Source organism: Plectropomus leopardus, chromosome 11 (assembly GCF_026936395.1).
Source record: "Plectropomus leopardus strain MGB_pleo_1.0 chromosome 11, ASM2693639v1, whole genome shotgun sequence".
Lineage (NCBI taxonomy): Eukaryota > Metazoa > Chordata > Actinopteri > Perciformes > Serranidae > Plectropomus > Plectropomus leopardus.
The window spans coordinates 7,419,511-7,445,533 of record NC_142186.1 but is presented as its reverse complement, the minus strand read 5'-3'; the positions used below and the strand labels follow the sequence as shown (position 1 = coordinate 7,445,533).

At 41.4% G+C, this 26,023-nt stretch overlaps 1 protein-coding gene across 34 annotated transcripts in view; it reads left to right on the top strand.

Moving 5' to 3' along the window:
- The first annotated feature begins 1,057 nt into the window (after positions 1-1,057).
- rims2a (regulating synaptic membrane exocytosis 2a) overlaps positions 1,058-26,023 on the top strand; it is a 162,285-nt gene continuing 137,319 nt past the window's right edge. For 11 of the 34 annotated variants that reach the window (XM_088083920.1, XM_088083917.1, XM_088083922.1 and 8 more), the window contains exons 1-2: positions 1,061-1,268; positions 1,744-1,929. In XM_088083920.1, coding sequence (XP_087940046.1) covers positions 1,760-1,929 — 170 coding nt within the window. In that variant the 5' untranslated portion in view covers positions 1,061-1,268; positions 1,744-1,759. Of the gene's footprint in view, positions 1,269-1,743; positions 1,930-26,023 lie in introns of all 34 variants that reach the window. The other 23 variants (XM_088083909.1, XM_088083912.1, XM_088083919.1 and 20 more) reach the window with 7 other exon arrangements.

The following is a 26,023-nucleotide window of genomic DNA, read 5'->3' as shown; positions in this document are numbered from 1 at the left end:
ATAGAAAAAAAAGTGACAATCACAAGTTCTCAGAGCCCAAAACCCCTAAGATGTTTATTTTAAATATTCAGTAGTGGAGCAGAGGTTTTAATTTTTGCAATTTTTGCTTAAAATGACTTCAAAATTTGAGTATAAAAATGATCTTATCACTAGGGACGCACAATAATAGCAGCACGTTATCGTTGTAGATAGATAATGGCTTTAAAATGAAATTGGTCAACATGCTGATTTCTGTTGATACAACGAACCGATTTTCGTTTTATTGACAAAGTGAACATGAACAAAACATCAACCCCAAGTTGATGTATTTCTCTTATTTTGCACAATGAATGAACGTTACATACATCTTAAAGTATTATATTTTATGTCTGTCTGCTGGTTGGCCATCCCGATAAGAGTATGCCTACTATGATGTAAATTCCACTACATGAGAGACTTGATGATCACTAAAATTGGGTGGATGAAAATAAATATATCAATATTTGTATTGGTTATCAGACCAATGAGTTGTGATACATCAGAAAAAAAAACAAATATCTTGCATTTTCACACTGAAGTACATCAACACAGCTGACAGGCCTTGTGTTACTGTTTGTGCTTTATTTTGGTCTATATGTCATCACATTTCCCACATCTGCTGGCATCACAGCCCGCATAACGCACATTGCTTAAAACCAGGACTGACCGGAACCACGCGCCACACCTGCAGCCACAGCCATGGTCACTGGTCATATTCTGTATTTATCTTCATGTTTCCCCTCTATCATAGAGCTCATGATCTGGTTATGAAATATGCATCATGCACTTCCTGGTACAGTGCTGCTCCAGCTGCACACAGCTGCTCCAGTCCGCGTTTTTGCGGCTGCTGTCTGCCTGCTGTCAATGAACATCCAGCGCGTCCTCTCGGCTTTATTCTTCTACGTGTTTCCATCGCTCCGCCTCTTCTTCCTATCTGGATTTTTTTCTCTCTCCTCTCTCGCTCTCTCTCTCTCTCTCTCCCCCTCCCATCTCTCTCTTTTACTCTCTCTCTCACTCTCTCTCTCTCTCCCCCCTCTCTCTCATTGCATCCATTTTTGTGCATTTAAGAAATCTCCAAGAATTACCAACCTGGAGGAAAGCGAGCTAAGCAGAGTGACAGAGGAGGGTTAAGGACTCCAAAACAAACAAGGACGGGACCGGGCATCTTTTATTCCACCATGCGAGTAAAACCTCTCTAAAGGATGGCAGCGATGGGTTAGACAGGATTTAACATGACTGCAAAATAAAAGGCAAGAGTTGTTGTTTTTGTCTATCCTCTTTTATTTTTCTACTTTTTTTCCCAATCCCTGGATGGATGGAGGCTCGTGTTTTGGAATTACCTGAAGGTTGTAGCCTACAGCCTGTGCACCCTGGCTTCTTTTAAGGGCATCTATTTGTAATCCTGAGCGTTTTCTGTTTCAGAAATGTGTGAAAAAATTTCAACCTGCAATAGAATATTGCGATTATTCTGTTTGCAGGCAGCGTTCACTCGACTGCAGCCTTATTTGATAAGCCCATTATGAGCGTTTCATAGCTGATCATTAGTATTTTGACGCTTATTTGTGCAGCACAGTGTAATATGTGCATGATACTCCTAACCAAGATGTCATGCCGCCTGTGCGCCACGGTGCCTCCAGCCAGCGACATTTGACGGCATGAGATGTAACAAAACAACAATATCGCCCCACAATGCTGCTGCTTGACGGTGCTTTTCTCGTTTTTTAGCCACTGTGTGTAAAAGATGTCTGCTCCACACGGGCCCCGGGGCGGCCCTGGCCCTGCTGCCTCAGCGGCCGGCGCCATGCCGGAGATGCCGGACCTCAGCCACCTCACCGAGGATGAGAGGAAGATCATCCTCGGTGTCATGGACCGACAGAAGAAGGAGGAGGCGAAGGAACAGTCGATGTTAAAGTAAGGGAAAAGCGGAGCTGCTGGTGCTGCTGGCGGGTGAATAACCCCGGGTGTTTGTGGGTTTGCTCGCTGTTACAGTGTGAATTTCTGTAATTGTCTCTGGTGAGATACTGGTGGATCATGTTGCCTCTTGACATCCAACTAGAGCTTAAATAGTCATCTAGTAGCCGGTAAGGTGAGATCAATCGTTCCCACACTTCTCGCCTCCACCTTTAAACAACACTTTATTTGAACGTATCGTTTGTATAATGCGGCACACACTCTTTCCCCTGCACTTTGTTGTAGCTGTACTATAATGGGCTGGGTTAGCAGCAACGGGCGCCATTTTCACGTAAAAAGCACGCCAAATTGCTTAACCTTTCCCCACGAACGTCACCGAGATTACACAATATGACACTGGAAAGATCATTTAAGGTGTCCTTTGTGGCAATGGCGCACGCGGGGTGTGTGTGATTTCAACGTTAAAGTCTCGGTAGATCCTGCCCCCCCTCTCCTCCTCCTCCTCCCCCCTCTTCCTCTTGTGTACAGATGTCGCTCGGAACTGTTTCAGCACCACGGCGCTGTCCACTGTAGGGTTTGACTTTTTAAGGTGGACCGGACTGTTTCCGCCATCATCGCTTTAACCTTTGCTTTGTGAGCCATAACTCTGCTTTATGGTGGGATATTACGCTCCGTCGTCTTGCCCTGGCTATAAAAACACACTCGGTTGATGGATTGTTAATTAAAAATTTGGTTTGACCTTCCTGGGAAAGCCGGGCTAATGAACAGAGAGGGATTTGGCGGAGAATGCCTTAAATGTTCCCATCCTGTTGATTTTCTTGTACACTGTGAAGTCTGACAAGTTGATCTTACTTAAAATCATCTTGGAAACCGATTGTCTTGAAAACCCTAACCCTAACCCTAACCCCTAACCCTAACCCTAATTTAAGGTTGACTTTATATCTAATTTTGTGAAGTTGTTGCAACTTAAAAATGACAAGTGAAATTACCTTGTTCTTTAGTCTGACTTAATTTCATCATCACAAAGAAGATTTTGCCAATGATGAAGTTAGGAGTTCTGCAAGTTCTGTTTTGTTAACATGTTAAAAAAAATATACAAATATTATTGACTAGTTTGCATCCAGCAGAATACAGATATATTGAATATTAAATTTGGTTTAGTGAAGTTACTAAAACTTTGAAACATTGATTTAAATTAAATTTGTTGCAACAATTATGTAAATAAATCTAAAATTCTAAGTAAACTTAACAATTAGTTATAAAGTAAACACAAATTAAGACAAATATATCGACCTACATTTTCAAGGCAATTGGTTTGCTAGATTTTAAACAAAACCAACATGTCAGATTTTACAGTGTAGTTTTCCTTCTTCAATGAACAGGATGCACATGCTAGCATGCTCACAAACCAGGTGATGTTTTTTGACCATTTGAATGCAGCACATATTTTTGGGTCCATTTTCTGAGTGAATCTATCCAAATTTCTACTAGAAATCTCTGGCAGCTTTCCTGCTGCTGCTGCCTCCCAGTATGCCCAGCGACATTAGTGTGAAAGATGTGTGCTACTATCACTGGGAGCTTTTCAGAGCTGTTGTTTTTCCGTCATCAGGTAAACATTTTCAGCGAGGCAGCATCCCTAATTGAGTGAAAGTTGTGCAATCCCTACCTATAGTGCTGCTGCATGATAAACATGACTCATGTACTCCAAGACATGGCTACCTCAGCCGCATGCTGTGTGAATCATCCAGGCCTTTTCCGCCTTCCCCCTTCCACTGCCCTCCCTTCCTACCCAATAGCTGAGTGTTTTTCCTGTTTCTTTTTCTCTGAGGTAAAGGGGATTGTCAGTTTTAGTCACTCTTAGCCTGACAGTGATGTCAAAGCCTTGTCATGGCTGAGCATGGGCAGAAGAGGCTGTTTTTGCAAGACTGACTGACTGTCTCACCATAATGTTAGGTAACTGATTGCAGGCCACACAAGCTGAAGGCATACAAGACACCAGGAGGTCAAAGAGGCCTTTGTGTCATTTGCTTGCGTGCTAATTTGTGTGAGAATTCCAATATGGCTTCTCCTTTGCATACCGTGGTTACCTGGGGTGTTATCTTGCCAGCAGATGCTTAACAGCTGACATAAGATGTGGAGTTAATATTAAGGGCCACCATTTTGTTGTGTTTCAGAGATTCTGATTGGTCAAAATAGTGTGCAGGAGTCCTCTTGACCCCTTTTTGGCCTCATAGTAAAGCTTTCTTTCACTATTAGATACAGCGTTTACTGCGTTCTGTCTATACATACAAGGTGACTCATCATGAGTCATCCTGACAGTAAATCCCCGCTTTCTTTACCTATGAATCACACAACATATCCCAAAGCAGCGTTAACATGCTCAACGCTGGCGTAGGTACAACCGCAGTGGATTAACTTGTCATTCGATGGTTGGTAGCATTTCAGTGTCGGAAACAAACACCCACACTGCATCATCCAACCCCTATAGCCTGTGCATTTTGCGCCGTCGCAGTCACGCTCCAATCCCACCGCGGCTTGGATGGCTTTTTGGGAAAGTGGCAGTTTGAACATCGAAGTGTGTAATCTAACAGAGGGAATCCTGGGAGGATGGAGGGATGGAGAAGAGAGAGAGAGAGAGAGAGAGAGAGAGAGAGAGAGAGAGGAGCCTCCAGCTGCAGGGCTTGCCAACTTGCTGTCATCTCACTGGAGGTGCTACAGAGAGCGTGGATGGAAATCCAGTGCTGCTGACTTGCATGTAATTAGCTCCTCTCTCTTAGCCTGCTTGTTCTTAGCAGGCCTGTGGATGTGTGTGTCTGCATGTAGAAAATGTGCTGCACCAATGAGAATCGATATCCTAAAGTCCAGAAGGCGGTGCTTCACATATCTATATCTCATTCCTAGAATTCTGTCCTAGAAAGCTGCACCCATTGAAGTAGTATTTTTCTACTCACAAAAACATGCACAGAATCACTACAATTAAGCATGGCTCCAGGTGCTTGTGTTCCATTAAACTGAAGACGCTGGAGCTCCATGCACCAGTGAGTCTTTGAGCAGTACAGCAATGATGGTTACGGGACCCCACCCCCACCCGCCCAGACACTTTGTTTCCCACAGGCAGGCATCAGCTGCCTGTGATGGGGTGACCCACAGAACGCCCGGGGCTCCACTTCTCCTATCCTCCTGCTCCTCCAGTCCTCCTGGGCTGCTTCCTGCTTGGTGGCTAGGAGGGGGTCAGGAGGGGGTAGTAATGTTCTCCATCCTAACTATGACTTTCTCTTTCGCACATCTCCCCTCTAATGCTTTGTTATTATTTCTATTTTTCTTGCTGCATATAGTGTTACCTGTATTATTAGGACATGAGCTGATATTTGAGCACATACACAAAGATAGTAAAATTTTGACCTCATCATATTGCATATATGTATATGTATGTATATATATATATATATATATATATATATATATATAGTGTCCCTGTAAATATCCGAGTTCAACATTTTCCTTGTGACAGTGCTCAACTCATGAATTGGGGGGACTGTGTCATTCGCTCAGGGACCTCCACTGACAGTGCTAATTATACTGGCTGCCTTGTAGGAGGGACTCCCACTGAGATGCAGTTATTCCAGGGTTCTGAGGTGTCTGCTGCTCTGACATTTATTTGGGCAACCCCGTTTTTATTGCACAGGGTGAAGGATATCATGAGTTCTCATTGTGTTCCCTGTAGCTGGAACATAATGCCTATCAGGAGGTTTTTTAGGCTGTTTTATCTCAGAGATGAACATTTTGTCTTAAGACTCCCATCTGACATTATTTTTTTCCGAGGGTCCCCAAATAAAAAAAAGTGACTTTGAAATTTACACTATGTATATGATATTACACCATAATATATAAAGATTAAAAGATAGTCTTAGTAATTCTGTGAATCTTTATTTGTATATTACACTTCCATGGACTTATGAGAGACAGTAATAAAAAGAATGGTCAAAATCAAAGCAGAGACTGATCTATCCTAACTTTATATCCATAATATCAAACTCCAAAATTACTATATCCTACTAGTGGGAATCTCCAGAGGCCCCACAATATGATATTATCATGATACTTAAGTCATAACATATCATTATTGTGATTTTAAATATTTTACAAAATGCTGAGTATTGCAATAATATTTAATAATATATTGCAATTTTATTACTTTTCTTCAACTGCAAATTATGTTCTCAAAGGAGAACTTTGTCAACATCTGTTTTTATGAAATTATTAGTCTGTTGATCTTATTTCAATCATTTTTATTGCAGCAAAGTGCATCTAGTGAACTGAAAAAGCAATTGATTTTATTATACTAATAGGCTACCAAAGGTTTAATTTTAGCAATATTAATCAGTTGTATAATTATTATTTTAAAAAATCAATACTTGGTGTTTGTATCAATGCAATATTGCCACGCAAAATATTGCAGTACCTGTATTCTTCAGTTCCCATGATGCAACTTCATAGAATGCCTTCAGACCTCACATGCCTTGTGAAAGCAAACACAGCATGTGTCATTTGTAAACTTTCTGTTAATTATTTAATGTCAAAGCCCTGGCTTAGATTAGCGTGATGACATAAAACAATATTTATATCAGACTTTGGAAAACTCTCACTAGAGCCAAAGAACTGATCATTCAGCTATTTTCACAGGCTTAGTAACGCTCGGTGTGTCATGTCAACTGATCTCGATGTGTGAAGTTTGTGAAACACCCCTTTAACTGGAGTCAGTTATTTCCCAGCCCTATTTTAAATGTTACCATGTTGCTATATACACTGTCACTACACTATCATCACTGTTTACACTATCACACTACACTGTAGTAATAGTGATGAGTATCCAACTAGACAAGATATTCATTATTTAACTTGGTCACTTCATAATGAATGGAACTGCAGAGTTACTGAATTGTTTACATGACTCTTGCAGGGGTTGAGACCTATGAATAGTATTTTTTTTGATGCCACTTTAAACTCATCCAGTTCCTTATTAACTTTAGACTTTGACGGACCAGTCCTCTATTAGTTCTCTCCGCATGATTTAGAAAAAGAATAATGTGGCTGGTTAGTATGGAGCACAGCTATGGTGAGAGGTGTATGGGGGTTGGTGTGTCTATTAGACATGAAGAGCATTGACCTAGAATTAGCTTTGATTGATCACATCCCATTTCCTTTTTCTGCTAGCCGCCCCAACCCCACCCCAACCCCATCCCCGCCACACATGCACACTAACGCACACTTCTTCCCCAGGTCCTGGTCATTTATCTGATAGTGCTAGAGAGCTCAGTGTACCAGCTGGGGTCAGAGTAGAGAGGCTCTGTGTCCCTGGAGGCTATAGGATCTCAGCCCCTCTGAGGCAGGAGCAGTGGTAGAGTGCGCACGCACACACACACACACACACACACACACACACACACACACACACACACACACACACACACACACACACGCATGCCAACGTTATAGAGGCTTAAGCATCAAAACTTCAGTTTTTCAGTTCAGTTTTTTGACACTCAATAGACATAACCAAGCAGAAGATTTTCTGACCTTAAATAAATACGGATACTACAACTTTGTGGACACACAGACAAACCTGGCAACCCAAAGACAACACACTGTGTCAGTTCTGCAAACAAGAGCTAGAGGCAGAGAAACACTTCGTGGTATGCTGTATCCTGGGTAAAGAAAGGAGAGGGAGATTATTTTCCAAAATTAAAGTCAGATAACTAGAATTAAAAAGCTCTCAAACTAAAAATGTCATTTGGAAATTTTCATTTCCTTTTTTTAAAGACTATTTTTTGGGCTTTTTCGCCTTTATTCAGACAGGACAGCTTAAGTGTTAAAGGGGGAGAGAAAGAGGGGATGACATGCAGCAAAGGGCCGAGGCCAGAATCAAACCCACGGCTGCTGTGGTGAGGACATAGCCTCTGCACATGGGGCGTCTGCCCTACCAACTGAGCCACCAGGCACCCCGGGAATTATCATTTTCATGCAAGCAATGTGCAAAATAAGGCCTGTAATTGACAGAGCTGTGGTTGCCTCTGTATAACGTTGTATACAGTATGTTGCAGTGTATAGCGTTGTCGTTTTTTGCAGTCTAAATGATTATACCCCTACTGTAAACCTTGTACAACCAGCTGTAACAGTACTGTACTTGGTTATGTTCATGCCAATAAAGCAAATTTGAATTAAAAAAAAAGAGAAGAGAGAGAAGCAGAGAGAGAAAGAGAGACCTATGGTTGTGAAATGAGGCGAGGCAATGCTCAGAAGCTTCCCACTGGACAATATACAGTACACACACACACACACACACACACACACACACACACACACACACACACACACACACACACAATCTCTCTCTCTGCCTTCCTCTTGTTCCCTTAGCTCACTCGCCCATGCTCCCTTGCCTTCCCATGCAAAGAGCAGATTCTGTCATGAGTGTTCCAGAGACTCCCATCCCCCACCACTTTCCCCAAGGGAGAGAGGGAGAGAAAAAGTGTAAGAGTGGATGCTGTCTTGACTCCATAAAGCAGAATGCACGCCAAATGAATACATCATCATGCTAATTAAAGTAACAATGAGTTTTGGTTATGGAGGGCTGGCACGTTGTCAAGTAGTTTGGCTCAGCTGGGCAAGAAATCTGGTTAGAACACAATTACGACTGTTAAAATTCCATATAATATATGCGTTTATATATTTACACGGTGCTCATAGGCCGTGCTGTTGTGGGAGTGAAGTTGTAATACTCCAAAGTCGAGGTACTTTGGTACTCTCCTGTCCATCTACCTTATTTTGGATCCAAGTCCTGTACTTGCGCATGCCATTTTTCTCTTCATTTGTCTCCTCCACTTTAACCTTTATACCTCCATAGTTGGCTCAAAGTGTGGGAATGTAGACTAACTATGCCACATACTTTTTTTTTTAATATGAGAATGTTGGTGTTATTTTACTTGTTTGTTTTTCTTTTTGCCATCAAATCCGGTGAAAAGACCAAAACCAACACAGTGTTAGTCCGTCTCTCGCTACCGTCCGACTTCTCTGTCCTGTTTGTGGTTCTCAGCTGCAAAGTCATTCGTAAAAATTGGTCAGAATTAAATTGTGTTCTCTTTTTTTTGAAGCCCAGAACAAGCTGGACATCACCCACATGCAACTTGTAGTTTTTTACCAACAAACACTCCAAATTGTTAAATACAAACACTTGGTAAGTGGGCCATAAGGTCAGAAATTGATGTGCTAGGTACCCCTCATGTGTTGGTTTTGGATGTTAGGGGACAACGATTAAGTCTTTTTCAAAATACAATCACAACTAAGGTAAAAAAAACCCTCAGTTTTTAAGTTGGGTCAGGTGAAAGTTTTGAGCTTGTCTGACCCATCCCCTGCAGTAGCTGCCTGGTGTGTCAACATGTGTCACCGCCCAGGGTGTCTCATACCGCCGCTAAAAGGTCCCTCTGTGCATCACTGTCTGACGCTAATGGGCCACTGGTGTTTGGAGTGAGACAGGTTTGCTTTTACAGCTCAAGTGTTAGCAAACTGTTACAATAGCATTCATTTCAGGTTGTGTTTCTGGCCATCTGATCATTGCAAGTCTAATATCCACTCTCCATCTGTAGCTCTGGTTTTGTCCTCACTAACCACCTAGAGAAATACATTGTTGTCTTTAGCTTGTTTAACACTCAACTGTGGTCACTAGCTAGTTACTAACTTTGTCAGTGTGCCATGTAATGCTGGGTGATAGAGTACAGTGGGTCTATCAAAGGGTTTTTTTTTGGGAAGAAGCTGACATCTGCTGCTAGACATGAGCTGGAAGTGAGTGGTGAGACTGAAGCAAAACAACGGCAAAGTGTGGCTTGCTGCTATAATGAAAATGTTCTGCTGCGGCATGGCGTTTATATGGATTTCAGGCAGGAAGAAATTATTGATAACTGACTAAGCTAATATGGCAACTTGTCAGGAGTCCCAGGACCCTGTTTACTGGTTGGCTGAGGGTGTTCTTTGGCTGCAATTCTCTGCCAAAAGTTCAACTATCTCCAAGCTGCAATATTAAACAGCCGCAGCTTGCTGAGCTCAGAGCAGGCGCTACAACTTCCTCGAGACACTGCATGGCAGTTTGCCGCAGGCTGCTCTTTGCTTCTTAGTGTGTTTTTCAGCGTAAAGTTGCAGGCCACAAAGCCAAAACAATGAGCAGAAAGAAGCTTAAATGCTGCGTTGAGCTGAGTAGAACTGTAGGGAGTGAAAATTCTTTGTGGATTCAACTTCACAAACAGCCTCTTTATAAACTACATTTAGCCATTAGTTGTTCATATAAAAAATTATAGTTTTGAAACTTTAAAAAGGCTATATTTCTTAAAGCAGTCCTGACAAGTTTTTGCAAATGTTACTCAAACAGGAGGATTTGTTGGGAACTATTTTCATCAGAGGGTTGGTACGCTAGAGAATATTTATGGCAGTAGTGCGATGCAAGTGTGATGACTAAAAATAAACAACAATGCTGATAAAAGAACATCACACCAAGTACAATAGTGTAGCTAAATGTTTTTTTCATACAGCAAGAGCTGTACGGCACAGAGGAGGTTCAATAAGGCTTCAGTTGCGCAGGCAAAACTTGTCAATAGGATTAATTCAGTCTTGGTTTTTGTTGTTTCATGAGGTTCGCTGATAATAAAAAATGTATACTTGTTCTAATTATGTGCTACGTTCTGATGAGTCCCTTACACGTTTTACACCGAGCGAGAAAGGAAAAGAGATGACACATGAGGTAGAACAGAAAAGAAGACGAGAGGGCAGGACAAGAGGAAAGAGCAGGTTAGCGTAGGAGCGAGGAGAGGAAATGAGAAGGGACGAGAGGAGAAGAGAGGACAGGAAAGGAGAAGAGGACATCAGAGAGAAAATGAGAGGAGAGACATTGACGTCTGAGATGCTATCGGGACTGGTTGCTGATATGACAGCCTCAGTACCCATTGACAGAGCAATCAGCCTGCCATCTCCCATAGCCTGCTATTCTCTGGCGTGGCACAGCACAGCATCGGGCTCTATTGTCTCTCAGGGCTTTGTTCTAAATAACATCTGCATTCGTCAGCATAGGTTTTATTCTCTTCTGGGCTCTTATCCCTCAAGCAAAGTTTGAAGGGATTTTCCTGCCCCTGGCTGCGCAGTTTGGAATGCCCTTGGCAAAACATGACAGCAGGAAAATATTTTAGAATGAGAAGTAGGTTGTGCTAACCAGCACAAGGGATGTTATATACTTTATAGTAATGTATGTAATGTATAATAACGTGTACACTGCAGCGCTGGGTGATTGCTTTTCCCTGTATGTGTTGAATAATTACTCAGCAGCGCCTCCAGCTGCTGTAATTTTTCGATAATGAACTGTATTTAAGCAGCTCATGTTGGATTGGTAATATCATAAGCAGATACCTTGTCCTCAGCTAGAAAAAGCAGTATTTGTACTCCAGCTTGCGTGTGGAAAAATGTGATCCAATGCATTAATTTGAGTAAATATTCTTAACTATATTATTGCAATGTTAGTGAATAAGGATCCTGGACTGAGTCAGAACAGAACCTAACCACAGCTTCAGTACTAAACATCTGGCCTGCTGTTACATAAGCCTCTCAGCATGCTGTGCAAGAGTAGCTTGAATGAGAGCAACACAATGCCGATATAGCTGAACAGCAGGGGCAAAAACAGAGGAAGATGAATATAAAATGCAAAAGGTATCCTCAGCCAGCTGGAGCAAAGAGAGTAGAAACGTGAAAGCAAAAGGGGGGGGCACTTTATCACTTTTATTGCCCATCCCCCGTCCCCATCCACCCTGAGTAGAGTCAATGTAGAGGATGATATACAGCATGTGACCCTCCGAGGGAAGCCCACTGCTTCTGAGGAACATATGTGCCCGCTATAGTGGCTGGCGGCTTTGATGTGAAACATATCTCTCAAAATCTTGAAGTAGTGTGACGATGCAGCCAAGAAAAACTCAACACAACACGCAAATATGCTTTCCACTATGCACACCAATTGAGAAATAGAAAATGTTAAGGCAAAGCTTTGGGACAGGTGCTGTGTCAGTGTAGATAGTAAAGCTAGTGAGGTGTGGTGCCTTTTCTCTCCCCTGTGACATTCCCCCAGGGTTTGTTTTATGATTGTTGAACCCTGAAAGGTCAGAGGAAAAGACATCTCTCCACTCTGTACAGCAGAGGTCTCAAACTACATGGCCTGGAGGGCCCAAATTATCTTCTTCCTTTGCGGATGATGTGTGATTCAGCTAAATCAGTCACAAACCCATGACCAGGGTTTGTCAACTCTGCTGCACAACAGTAATGTCTAATTTTGTGTCTTTTGCATGTGTGTATCTGCCCATAGTGTGGCAGTTGTGCATGCATCCAGAGAATATTTAGTGAGAGGCTGAAAGCAGGAGAGAGACACCGGGATAGAGAAAGTGAGAGGAGGCTGCTGAATGGCCAGCTACTAAAGGTGGAGTGTGGCACCAGGTCATCTCATGCTGATTGCACTCAAAGAGTGAGAAACCCTCATGCTGTTAGTTGGACTATTAATAGTGGAGACATTCAGCTTTCTGCAGAGGCCGGCATGCGGCCAGGCATCTAAACAGGCGGCAAGGCCTGTGGCCATTTAGGCATCCAGGAAAGCCAGGCAGCAAGGCAAAGAAGCTTACAGGACGAACTCCAACTACCAGTATGACACAAGACCTCCACACGAGGAAAGAGTAAATTTAGTTAATCAACAGAGCTAATGAAAGAACTATTTAAGTTTTGTTCAGAATTTTTTAAAAGCTTACCATTGATTTGATAAAGAAAGAACCATCTGATAAAGTTTACGCACTTGTAAAGCAGTGTAAAGTGGCTAAGTGTCGTTTGCATGCTCACTTTTTAAGAAAGAAATAATCAAATGCATTTTACACATTTCTGCAGAACCGTTGAGACTTGACGGTCACTTAAAGATGTGGTATTTGTCCAAACTAAGCAGGCTAGTGGCACAGTAGTTTGTGAGGCTACAAAGAGACTCAGGACGGATAAGGGTAAATAACAAGCTTGCTGTTGAGTGAAAATAAAAAAAAAATGCTTATAGGATTGTAATAAACACTGAGTTTGATCAAATTAATGTCATAATATTGCATCTTGGGAAATTAGATGATACATAAATAGTTATGTTTTTTAGAAAAAAAGTAGAATTACTGCCTCACGGAATAGTTCAATGCTTCCCCCAACCAGTCAAGTGGCTTCAAATATGGATGTTGTTGCAAAAAAGTTACAACTTCTGAAATGCAGCTGCTTCACACATATCTTCAGCCTGGCAGCACGGAAGATTCATACAACAGCATCAAGGTGGACGCCCAAAATTACTCTCACCAATTCAGTATCCGCCCAATTGTAAAATATTATCACAATCTCCCCCTCTGTTCCTGAGTTATGGCAATGAATGATGCCAAAACGGTGTTTTGAAAAGAAAACTATGATGTCACAGTGAGGTTGACCTACGACCTTTTAGATATAAAATATCATAATTTTATCCTATTAGACATTTATGTGAAATTTCATCATATTTAGCAAGTGAATTCTTGAGTTATTGCCAAAATCATGTTTTGTGACGTCACAGTCTCCTCCAGTATCTGATCATTTCAATCTTGAGTCCAGGCGTACATTTGTGCCAAATTTGAGGGCATTCCTTTAAGTTGCTCAGGCGTTCACAAGAATGGGACACACATGCCTGGACTGCATATGTGTGTACGTACAGACAACACAAAAACATAATACGTCTTGTCATAGTTGTTGCCAGCACGGGGCATACGGAGAATACTTCTGAATGATAAATAACAACTTATGATTTTAGCTTTAGACAGAGCTGGACAAACATCCATTAACTGTATGTTCACAGTGGTTTTATGCTAAGCAAAGATATACATTCCCCTGTCTTCCTCGCTCTTTCATTTAGTTCTCCCTGTGGGATTCTGTGAGCTCAGTAAACGTATAGTTTCATCAAGTCCAAACTCTCTTAATTTCATAAAACTAATGTCTTTTGGCCAAAAAGTTAAACAGCAAAATCTTTTCACTTCCACAACCAGCAGGCCTTTCAGCAAGCTTACAACTAACACTGTGGCAACAGCTAAAATAACATCCCCAGCTATCAGCACATCGTGTGAATGTTGCTGCCACCAACAAAGGAGTTCTTAAAGTTTTTTTTGTTAATCCAGGACACAACTCGAGTAAAGTTTGACTCACCCTAGAATGCAAGCTTGTACATTTCATATGGGCCACCTTTATAAGAGCTATTTTAGGTAAACTAAGACCCAAAAATGCTCGTTTTCATGTTGCAGATTCGTAAAAAGAGACACAAAACAGCACAGATCCTTGTCAAGATTTTTGTCCTAGATTCTGACCCCGTAGTGAGAGTCAAATTTAATGGAAATTGTTGAGTTTGGCAACCACTTTAAATCTTATTTCAGGCCAAGGTAGGTGTAAGAACTGTTACAAACAAGAACAAAATTACAACAAACAATAAAAATGACCTGTTAATATACCTTCACCTCCAAAATGCTTCACTCTGTGTGTGAGCTGGCGTGTTTACTAGCGGTAGTTTACACAGGGCGCTCTAATCTTTCCTTCCCTGTGTGTGTTTGCGTCTGTCTGTGTTCTGCTCATTCAAGACTCAGCTGGTTGGAGCAGGTGCAGGCTGGTGACTCAAACACATGGATGCTGCCTAGCCGGTCCTTCTAACGCGCCTTTGTGTGGCCAAAAACTCGAACCATCTAGTGCTTTCTATAAACAAACGCAGCCTCCCTTGTGTTCATCCAACACGCGCGCAGACATAGTACACTCTCAATGAAACACCCACACACACACATTAGCTCCGTAGAGAGGCGAGCAGACAGAATTTATGATGCAATGATTGGTGCAGTGATCCTGTTGGAAAACTTTACATTTGTTTATGTAATCTGACTTTTTTTTTTCTAGAAAATAAATATTGTAATTATATTATATATTTTTTAATATTGCTCTATCTTAATGCCTTTTTTCTTTCTTTTTGCCCTGCACATAATTTGAATTACAACTTGTATTGCTCTCTTGTGGAATGATCATTCTCCTCCCGTCATTTTGAATTGTTTTTAGAGGGGGTTATATGTTTAGTGCATGTACAGTAGATGTTGCTGTAGGTAGATTACAGAAGCAGCCAACTGTCATAAATAGGGGAGGATAAAGAGCAGCCGTTATCATAACGTCACTAATGCAGCCGAGGCCCTTATATAAGCCTACTGTTTGAACGCTACACACAGGCACTACCATGTAACCTACACTAGGACATACTGTACAGCTATAGACCACTGCTCACACTGCCTAGGGCTGGAGGTGGCTTTGTGGGGAGCTTTAAATGCATTATTCCACAGATTCTAGTATGTGTGCATGCGTGAGTGTATTCACGGTTGCTCGGGTTTGTGTAGTCTTGCGTGTGCTACAGTATCCAGCGTGAAAATAACAGTGAAGAGGCCTGTGCTTTTTTTGTTTGTTTTTTCATCCCTGTCATCTGACACTGATCAGGAGAGAGACACACAGAGGCGATGTTGTGATCCCGGGATCGTGCTCCTCGACCGGAGTCTGATGGAGGATCTCCCACTAATCCCTTAATATCACTCGTCCCACTGAGATACTGCCGCCATCGCCATGGTGATGATGAGATGGCCTGGATGTGTAGTAGTGGAATGAGGAGGGAGGGAGGGAGGGGGTTGTTGCTCAACAGAACTGTAGAAATCCTCTTTTGTGAAACATAAATAAAATCATTTGAAGTAGTATCTCAAAGGCAGAAAACGCAGGCATTTAAAGTCACCAGGCATGAGGCGATGAGGAGGGAGGGGGTGTTGGCTGTGTTTGCTCTAGACGGCGAGTAGAAGCTGGTCGCCTTATCCTCGAGTGGGCGGCTGCTTGGATGGTTGGTTGGCTGGTTGGCTTTAAATCTGTGCGGAGAGGCGGCTAATGCAAGGGAATCCTTTGATTTGGGCTTTCGCAGCGGTCAAAGTCAAACAGATCTTTCTGCCGTCGGACAGCTGTTGAGAGACAGCGAGTTCAAGTTAATTTCAGTCGTACAGTATTGTGGTCACATCTGTTTATTTGGCTGAATGTGCCAACCTTTAAAGCCTTTGTCATATGTCTTGTATGCTGTAGCCTATGCAAAGGTGTGGACTGGAGTCACATGACGGACTTGAATCAGACTCGACCCTCAAGTTTGACAACTTGTCAAAATAAAAAAAGATTCGCAACATGACTTGGACTTTCATACCACTGACTCGTGACTCCACTTGGACTTGAGCCTTTTGGTTTGAAAATACTTAATTCTTTTTCCCCGAGTCAACATTTTAAAAAGTATGTTATCTAAACAGGGAACCACTTATCAATATATTTCCCTTAATTTCCGGATTTAACTAACATTAAGTGTCTTCATTTCTAGCAAGTCAGCAGTTAATTCATCAGATTCACACTGAACCAATCTGACAGCATCAAATCAAGTTACAGGAGAGAACCATGAAGAACTAATGTTATGTTAGCACCATCTGGAAAAAAGATACCAAAGATAATTTACTTTGCATACAAAAACTACACAGTGGTTGACAAAAGATGAATCGCATTGTGCAAAACATGCAGGTCGAAAATTATAGTCAACAACTGTCTCAACATGGGACTTACCTATTTTGACTTGGGACTTGTTACTTTGTGCCTTGACTTGGGACTTTAAAATACTTACCTTTCCCCATAGTCCACCATTTAAAAGGAATGTTATTTAAAAAGTGTGCCACAAATCAGTATATTTACCTTAATTTCCTGAATCAACTAACATTTAGGGTCCTTTTTTTCTAGCCTTGCAGCTTGACTCTGAGCTTGTCAGTCTTGCCTTGAGACTTGACTCGGAACTTATCTTTCTTGACTTGGTACTTAATTCAGGTTGTGCATAACTGGACTTGGGACTTGATATGTTTTTTGTTTGTCTTGACTTGGGACTTGACGGCAGACATACCTGTCTTGATGTGGGACTTGACTCGTTACTTAGCTTTTTTTTAACTTATGGCTTGAGTGCAAATACTTGAGACTTACTTGTGACCTGCAAAACACTGACTCGTTCCCGCCTGTCTGCCTGTGATAACTCCATGAGGGAAGGAATAGCTCAGTCCCAGCATGTGTAACGTCACATGACATGTACAGCAATATTTCAGCAAAGCGCTGGGTGTAGCCTGTTTGCAGCGAGCTCATATCAGATTGCCTCTGTGTACACTGTATGCAGTTTAGTTAAGCTAATAGTGACGTGCTGCTGAGATGAATTGAGACAGGAAGGAGTAGAGCGGGCTGGGCCGACAATAGGCGAGGTATCTATTACCTCTCTATTGTTAGCCATGGACGGGCTATTATTATAGCCCAGAGTGAGACACAGACAACTGACTGCAGTTTCAGTACAGCCCACCTCCTGCTCCCAGCCAGGAACAACAACATCATGGAGGGGTTTCTGTGTGTGTTTGAAAATGATGGGGGATGAGGTTTGGATCATCATCATTTTTTTTTTTTTAATGCTTTTAGCATGTCTTATTTTTGGGGGGATTTAACCTAAGATGTTGCAGTTACAAGAAACCAGGAGAAACTAGGCTTTTGCTGACTATGAGACTGGAAATAATATGGAAATAGCGAGACTGGACAGAATTGGTGCTTGAGGAGCGGTTTGATGCTTGGCCGTGTGCAGTTTAGGCTCAGAGGAAGACATGGAGCTGCAATCAACCGTCTCTGTCTGGCTGCTGGAGCTGGAGATCGGGCTAACGCAGAGGGCGGTGACCTAGCCGCGGTGGGGTTAAGGCAGAGTTTCTAGAGTATTCCCAGTGGAGCTGTTGAGCCGTGTATGGGAGGAGTTGTGACGTTAACATGGGACAATGTCAGCTGCCAAGAAAGTGCTGATCACAGCCAGAATAAAATGTATCTGTGTCAGGATGAATAAAGTGGGCTGACAGCAGAAGCAACCAAGCATTCACATACAAAGACAGACACGTCCGTACACACACCATTACCAAAGCAAACAAGCACATATGTGCAAGAACACAAACACGGTGTATCACTGCCTCTGACTGAATGTTGCTCATATTTCCATTGTGCAGTAAACGTGCATTAAAATGAATATTGTACATGTGTTTCCTGTAAGCCTCGCGCGGAAATACACTTGTGAATGTGTGGGCTGCTGGGTGATTAGCTGACTCTTTGCCACTTGGAAATCTCTCAGGAGGGGAGATATGGAGCAGCTCAATTGAATCCTGGCAGGTAATCTAAGGAAACAGATGGATTTTAGTTATATTTGGCAGCAGATTAGCCACTTCCCCGTTGCTCAGAAAATCTGCTGTTGCCAACTCTTGTTTGACAATCTGAATATTAGTCCTTGGTCAGGAGGTCTGGCTTGCACGCTGTTAGATTGCCTATTCTGATGAGTGTGCCCCGCGGATTCAATCCTATCTGTGCTTTCTAAGGCCCAGCTGTGGTAGCTGGCCAACCCCTCCACACCGAGGCGCTTGCCCTCGTGCCGTCCCTCCTGCCCTGCCTATCGCACGGTGCCAGCGCCCCGTGCCAGAGGAAGTTATCAGCACTCTATCCCCTGCCCCTAATCCTCTCCTGAGGTGGAGAGAAAGTGTTAAGTAGCACGTCTTGTGGCATTTATTAGAGAGGTAGAATGAACAGGTGTCTCAAGACCTAATCGTCTGTCTTTAAACGAGCTGCTATTTTTAGCTCCTCTTCCTGGAGAATTTCGGGGGAATGTACAGTAGAGGAGGTACAATGGGGGATTTCTGTTTTATGTTTCCTGCAGGGATGACGCTGACGCGGTCATACACTGTGTATGTTGATTTTCCTCATGTGGCTGAGAACAGTAACACATTTTTAACCCTTTGAGACCCGGATTGAGCTTTCTTTTTGTGATGCGTTTGGACACTGTTAAAGCTTTGAAATCTGAGAAAACTGGTTTGATTTCTTTTGAAAACATGGAAAGAAGGCAATGAGCAGCTTGGTAAGAAAATGGTAAAAGGAGACAAGAAAAATAATTAAAAATAAGAATAATTTTAACAATAATAAAATAGTAAAAGACAGAGAGAGAATATCATTAGGAAACTATCAAAAACTCAGAAAAAAATGTCCAGAAAACTATTTTTATAATTTTATGTTGAGGTCATTTTGTTTCCTTAGGAAATTCTCTCATAACTTTTATTATTTCGTTGCTAGTTTTTGGCTCATTTCTTGTAAAGTTGCTCATTGTCCCGTTTTATGTTCTTGAAAGGAATCAGGACAGTTGGCTCAGGTTTGAAAGGGTTAAGAAGGAGGTTCTGCTAGATTTTACAGTGATTATATTTTTCTGCTTTATTTAATGTTGTTCCCACATTTTGGACACTTTTGGACACAAGCTCATACAGTATGGCCATTCTCTCACATTTGACACACTGCATTAGATTTATTTTATCTTGTGGGTGGAATATCTTTTCAGTAAGATATAAAATGCAGTTATCCTTCAAAAAGAATCCAAGGCACACTGTAAGATTTGTGCAAATTTAAAATGCCTTTACTTTACATGACAGTGTGTATTTAAAATGTCCAGTGTGTTGCAGTCTTCATCAGGATCATTGTCAGCAGAGGCATACACACCTATATTGTGTGTGATAGGCTGATGTGCAGAGCAGGAAAATGGTTTTGTCAATGTGCAATGTGCGAGCCGTAAGGAAAGTAGAAAAACCCAAACAAAAGACAGAATGGACCTGGACATGTAGAGACAAAAAAAGAGAGAAAATATAATACGAAGTGTTGAAGGATGACAGCAGCAGTAAACAAAAATATAATTTATTTACATAGTGCTTCTGGCCTTCCCAAAATCATACCAACACAGTATAGTATGGTGTATTGTAGTAATTTATAGTATAGTATAGTAATATATCGTATGAATTTTTTCATTTTGTATAGTATAGTTTCATACCGTATGGCATAGTATCATATTGATAGTATAGTATAGTATAGTATAGTATAGTAATGAATCATGTCGTGTTGTGTCATACTGCATTGTATTGTATTGGATCAAACAGGATAGTAGATATTACACAAATACATATTTGTGTGATACAGAATTATAAAAATTGTACATCTTTACTACAATACTACACAAACACATCTCACATCTTTCTATTTTCTTCAATAAAAATAGTTTGTTTGTTTTTTTTATTTGGTTTTATACCTTATCTGGTCTCTGTATGCTTAAACACCTACCAATAGTCTAGTGCTATTCTTTATTGTAATAAAAAATATATATCATTTTATGTTGCACAATTTAAAACTGGGCCTGTTGTTGCTTAAAAAGGCATTAGGAATAGAAATGATAGGCATATAAATGCCTTGTCATACATAACACATTCTTGCAACTAATTTAAGAAAAACTTTTTCTGTTTTAAGATTTTAGCATTAGATTTTTCTTTTTTTTGAACCACAAAGTAACCAGATCATTTCTTGATCAAGTAACCCAAAAGTAGGTTACTAAAGTGTGGCCTATTAAAATGACACCGTTGCAGGTGGCATTAAAAAAATCTTCCCACCACAAGAGCAGAATTTAGCCACCTCCTCCAGTGAGAGATTTCCCTGTAGCTCACTTGCCTGTGGATGATTTCAGATGGACATTAACCTCATCCCCTGGCAGCACTGACAGGCTGGGATAGTGTTAATGATGTATGTAGTTGGTATTTACCCACTGAGCCAGATTACTCCCTTATGATCTAATTGTCACTCAGTGTGGAGTGGATTCAAAGGGCCTGCAGGGTCACTGCTTAGCCATGAGATCCACTATCACAGATTTGTTTTACTTCAATGTTGATGCCAAGATGAGGTTGCATCTCACTAAACAATAAAGCATTATGGGATGTTGATATCCTACTCTCAAATAATTTGAGGAGACAGTTGTGGCATTTTATTGTATCATCTCTCTCTGCAAGAAAGTTCAGAGGCTAAGGAATCCTGAATGTAGCTTTAGTGAAACAGCGGAGAAACACCTCAATCACAAACTAACCAGGTTCTGTAGAGGCCTATATTCACGTTTCAAGGGATATTTAGCTGTTGAGTTGGAAGCCATGTTTGGGCTTGTTTCTGCCTGCTCCTCAGTGAAAAGTCACACTTTCCCTGAGGAGAGTGCTGCTACTGTACATGTACCCACATCCCCACTGTTCTTTGCTGTTCCACCAACATCTGGCTGACTTTTGAGAGAGGAATAGAAAGCTCCTGAGCAGCTGCAGTTTGCTCAAAGTTGGGATTAGATGGATAGAGAGAGAGAGACCTTAGAGGGACTGGCTGGGCATGCCCGGCACACTTTGGGCAGGGGAGGTGGTGTAACTGGAAAGTAATTATGCTTTGTGCGGCATGTGCTGAAGCTCAGTGCTGTGTGACAGGGAATACTGTGTGTGTGTCTGCTGTTAGTGCCTGAAATGAACAGAAGTCGACTGTTATTGTTGATGGAGAGCCAGCAAACTGATGGAAGTGCTTATTCAAGTCATTTTTGACAATGATTAGATAATGAAACAGCAGGTTACTAAAGGAAAATGTACTGTTCCATAGCTGTTACCTGCATTATTTCCTGGTTGTGGCACTGAAAATACCTTTTTATGCTAATAGTTTAAAGATATTTTTTGGCCTTTATCTTTATTATAAAAGGACAGCTTAAGCGTGAAAGGGGGCGAGAGAGAGGGGGGGATGACATGTAGCAAAGGGTTGCAGGTTGGTGCCAAACCAGCAGCCACTGCGGCGAGGACACAGCCTCTGCACATGACATGCCCACTCCACCAGGTGAGCCACTGGGCACCCCTGAGAGTAATAATTTTAAACATAAGCCTTTCAATTTTGCCACTTAAAGGTTTTATACGTGACATTTAGCACTTAATATATACTTTTCTATGTAAATATATGGTGGAGTAAAGGCGTAAATAATTTACTAATTAGCAGAGATGTATAATCCACATAATCATGTCAGTAGAGCTAACAGGTGCTTCAGCTCAGCATTTTCAAGCCATATCGCTTGTGAAACCTGTAAAGGATGATTTTTTGGCACTTTGGTGCCAGTGCATTAAGCATCATCGACGTGTTATCAACTCACAAAATGGACATGGTGAAGCAAACAATTAACAGTTTACACATCAAGCAGACACAGAGAAACTTAAGCATTTATCTGGAGTCCTGTATGTGCGCACCTGATGAATGTTTGTCCTATACGCACTCTCCTTTTCGCTCTGTTTTGCTTCCCACCAACGCCTGAGCGGAATATCTGACTCTTTAGCAGCTAAATGCTCCACTATGTTCACCAGCTAGTGGCTAACTGTCTGTCTGTTTGGTGCTGGACAGGAAGTGCACAGTGGTGGGGTTCAGGAGAGCTTTTTCATTGCTGAAAACATCTGGCCTACAAGTGTTGATGAGAGCAGTGAGCCTAAACCAAACCAGTAAAGGGCTGTTTCTGTTTTATGAAATATTTCTTTAGATGCACAATAACATTTATGTTTACTGAAGCTTCTGTAGTTTGTCAGTTGATTTGACAATCAGTGCCCAAATGTGTTAACTACAGTATGAATGAATGATGGTGTTGTCTGTGCCAGCAGGCCTTAGCTTGGCATCTAAGTTGTATTAAGATCTTTGTTTCTTCTGCCTATCAGAAGTTGTTAGATGCACATTAACTGTTGCTGGACCTGCTGTGGTACATGTTAGATGTTAAAAAAAATGTAATAAAATAGAGGTCCGCACACCGGGGAGCTCCCCTGAAAGGATTTTATTCTGCGAAAACAAGTGACGTTTCGAGCCAAAACACTCGTCCTCAGACTTACGCAGACCTCTATTTTTTCACATTTTGGTTTATCTTGGATCCAGCACCCACTATGGGATGTGCATGTCTTTTTTTGAATCTCTTTACATGTTACATGTTGCCAACCTTGTTCTGATTTTTAATGATGTAATGATTCAGATGATTGTATCTGTGTTCACACTAACTGTGGCAACAGAGTGGTTTTTGGTGAAAGAGAGACGGCAAAATTACAGTGTAGAGGTGATTTCCTTTCCTCTCCTCTCGTTCCGTCCCCTCTGCTTATTAGCAGCGATATCTTCAGAGGGCTCAGATTAATTAAATCTCTGGGATCTTACTAAAATGTTCAGGTCCTCGTGACAGCCCGCTGTGTAATTTTCCTGCTGTCTTTACAGAAGGAGCTGCATCAATCCAACTCTCAGAAGGATCTCACTCCCATCTGAGTTGAACCAAATCCTCAACAAGAGAGTTGCAGACTTGTTTGCTTTTACACGGAGACCATGTATTTTGGCATCACAGCATGCACATTTTGCTTTGCCTTCCCTGGAGAGACAGAATTATTGCCATCTTCTGAGTCAGTTCTTAAAGGGGCAACGCTCTAACTTCATGTAGATGTTTGATTTTGCTGATCATCTTTGGTGTTTAGCAGTGTGGCTGCGTTGTTTTAAAGGTACAGTCCAGAACATGAACAGAAATGACGTCCTCCCATTTCCTGCTAAAGATGTTAGTGCTTGTCTGTAGTGTTCTTTCCACATCTCCTACATCAGTGGTTCCCAAATGGTGGGTCATGATCCAAAAGTGGGTCGCCGGTTCATTCTGACTTGTGATATGTGAGTGTGTCAAGTATGAAAAAACACACTTTATTTTGAAGACCTCATTTATCATGTCAACCTGTTTTTTTTCCAGTACAGCAACTACTTTATTGTCCTGTTTTTGGTATTTCGTGGCCTATTAACATGTTCTGCCTTTGCAGTGTTTTTATGCCACCAGTCTTGAAGCAATATTATGCACTTTTTTGGTTGCACTGCTATGTATTTACAGAATTTTAAGTGATTGTGCTTTATTCTCGCAATGTGTTTTATTGCACAGTGTTGTAAGCTCATGTGTTAATATTTAGTGTAATGAAATTGAATATGTGGTAATTTATTTTATGTGTGGACTTTAAATTAAGGACTAAGGAGAAATCTTGTTCAATCCTCTTCCTTGTCTGGTGCAATGTTTAGCAGGTTGATATATTCCATAAAAGGGTACCATATTTTCTTGAATAATTTAATCAAGCTCATGAGAGAAAATCTCAGTTTTTTATTATAAGTTTTATATTATCTTTGTTATATTTTATATTATGAACATCCTTAATCCAACCATCATGTGTAGGAGCAAAATTGTGCTTCCATTTTAGTAAAACGAGATATCTGGCGGGTGAGGTTGTAAAAGCCAGGGCTCGGTGGATCAGGTGGAACTCCAAAAATGACAGATAAAGCTTTAGAGGCAGATATTGCTTGAAAATTGAACGATTAATCGATTACCAAAATAGTTGCTGCTTTAATTCTCTGCCAGTTAACTAAAAGATTAACTGGCTGTTTGCCTTTAGGACCCACAGTACTGCTGAGCATCCTGCCAGCTGGTTAATTGCATTAATGATGACTCCAATGCGATCCAGCAGGGTTTTAGATGACAAAAATAACAAAAGCACTATGTTTTAACTCACTCTTCTCTCTTCCTCTAGCTTTTGCTATGTTCTGTTATGTCCATTTCAAAAGAGAAATTTAGCCGAAATGGCATAAAAACATACACATTCCTTCATAGAGCTCCAGAAATCAGCTGTAGTTCTTAGAAGTTCATGCAACACGTGTCCACTAGAGAGCAGTGTAACATCAGTCATCATCAGACCGGATGCTTCTCCATGCAAAGCCAGTGAAGCAGAGAAGGTGGAAACCCAAATACAGAACAAAAATAACAACAGACTAAAAATACCAGCAGCATGTGGCTTACTGAGACTTAAAATTGTCACTCTGAGACAGAAAAAAGAGAGAATTATACATCCAGACATGTGGATGCACTACACAAAGCTTTTCCTAAACCTGTAGTGTGTGTTTGTCATTTTGTGTGTGCTGCGTTGTTGATGTGTAACAGAGTGCAGGTTAAAGAGATGGAAAACAGAGACTGTATCTGCCCGGCAGGCCTCCTCAGCAGCCGGGAGACTGAGTACGTCATTTGTGACATTTTACACTCACTCATTTTACTGCCCCATGTCAAATAATACACCACGCACTCACACTCACATATGCACGCATATGAGTACAGTACACACATGGATATGGGTACACACAGGTGGATCGTCACACACACACAAACACACACACACTTTGTCCGGCAGCCGTCCAGGCAGGCAGCAGGCAGCAGGCTCGATCAGATAAATATGAGGCTTGTAATGCGACCACAGAGACGGGGCTGATGGGATCAATAAAGAACGGCGCTGCAGGTCATCGGGAGAACACAGCGAGAGGATAAATATGGACTGGCTCATCGGAAAACAGAGCAGCGAGACTGATGGGTACACAGGACTATATCTTCTCTCGTGTGTTCTCTCACCCATCTGACACAGATCAGACAGACAGATTCCTCACTCTGGTGTGCTCTACCTCTGGCTGAAGTCGACTGTAGGGAGGCTTCACTGCTGATGCTCTGCATGTGACAATGGTTTGAGACTTAAGGAGTTTAATGGCATGTACACACTGATTAGTCTGAAGTATTTAAACTTGATGGAGTATTGCTTTACAGTAGATTTTGTGAAGGAAGCATGAAGCACCTGTTAGTTGTAGTAGACACGGTAATGCTGTGTAAAGGTGTGTTTTTAGTGGAGAGTTTACATAAAGCATGGATTTGAGAGGCTTTTTAGTTCTAGCAACGTAAAGTTTTGGGAGAAAAATTGAGTGCTCTTAGTTTAACCCTTTAAACCTGGATCCACATCACTTTTTTAGGCAGTGTTTGGATGTCTTCAGAACAAATCGGTTTGCTTTCTTTAAAGAAAACATGGGGGAAAAGCAGTGAGCATATGGTATATACATTATATATATATATATATATATATATATATATATATATATATATATATATATATATATATATAAAGAATTATTATTATTATTGTAAGCTTTTAGCTTTGTAGGGTTTTTTATTCAACTTTTCTTATGTTTCTTTTTTCCCTAACTTTTAGGTAGTACTTTTCAC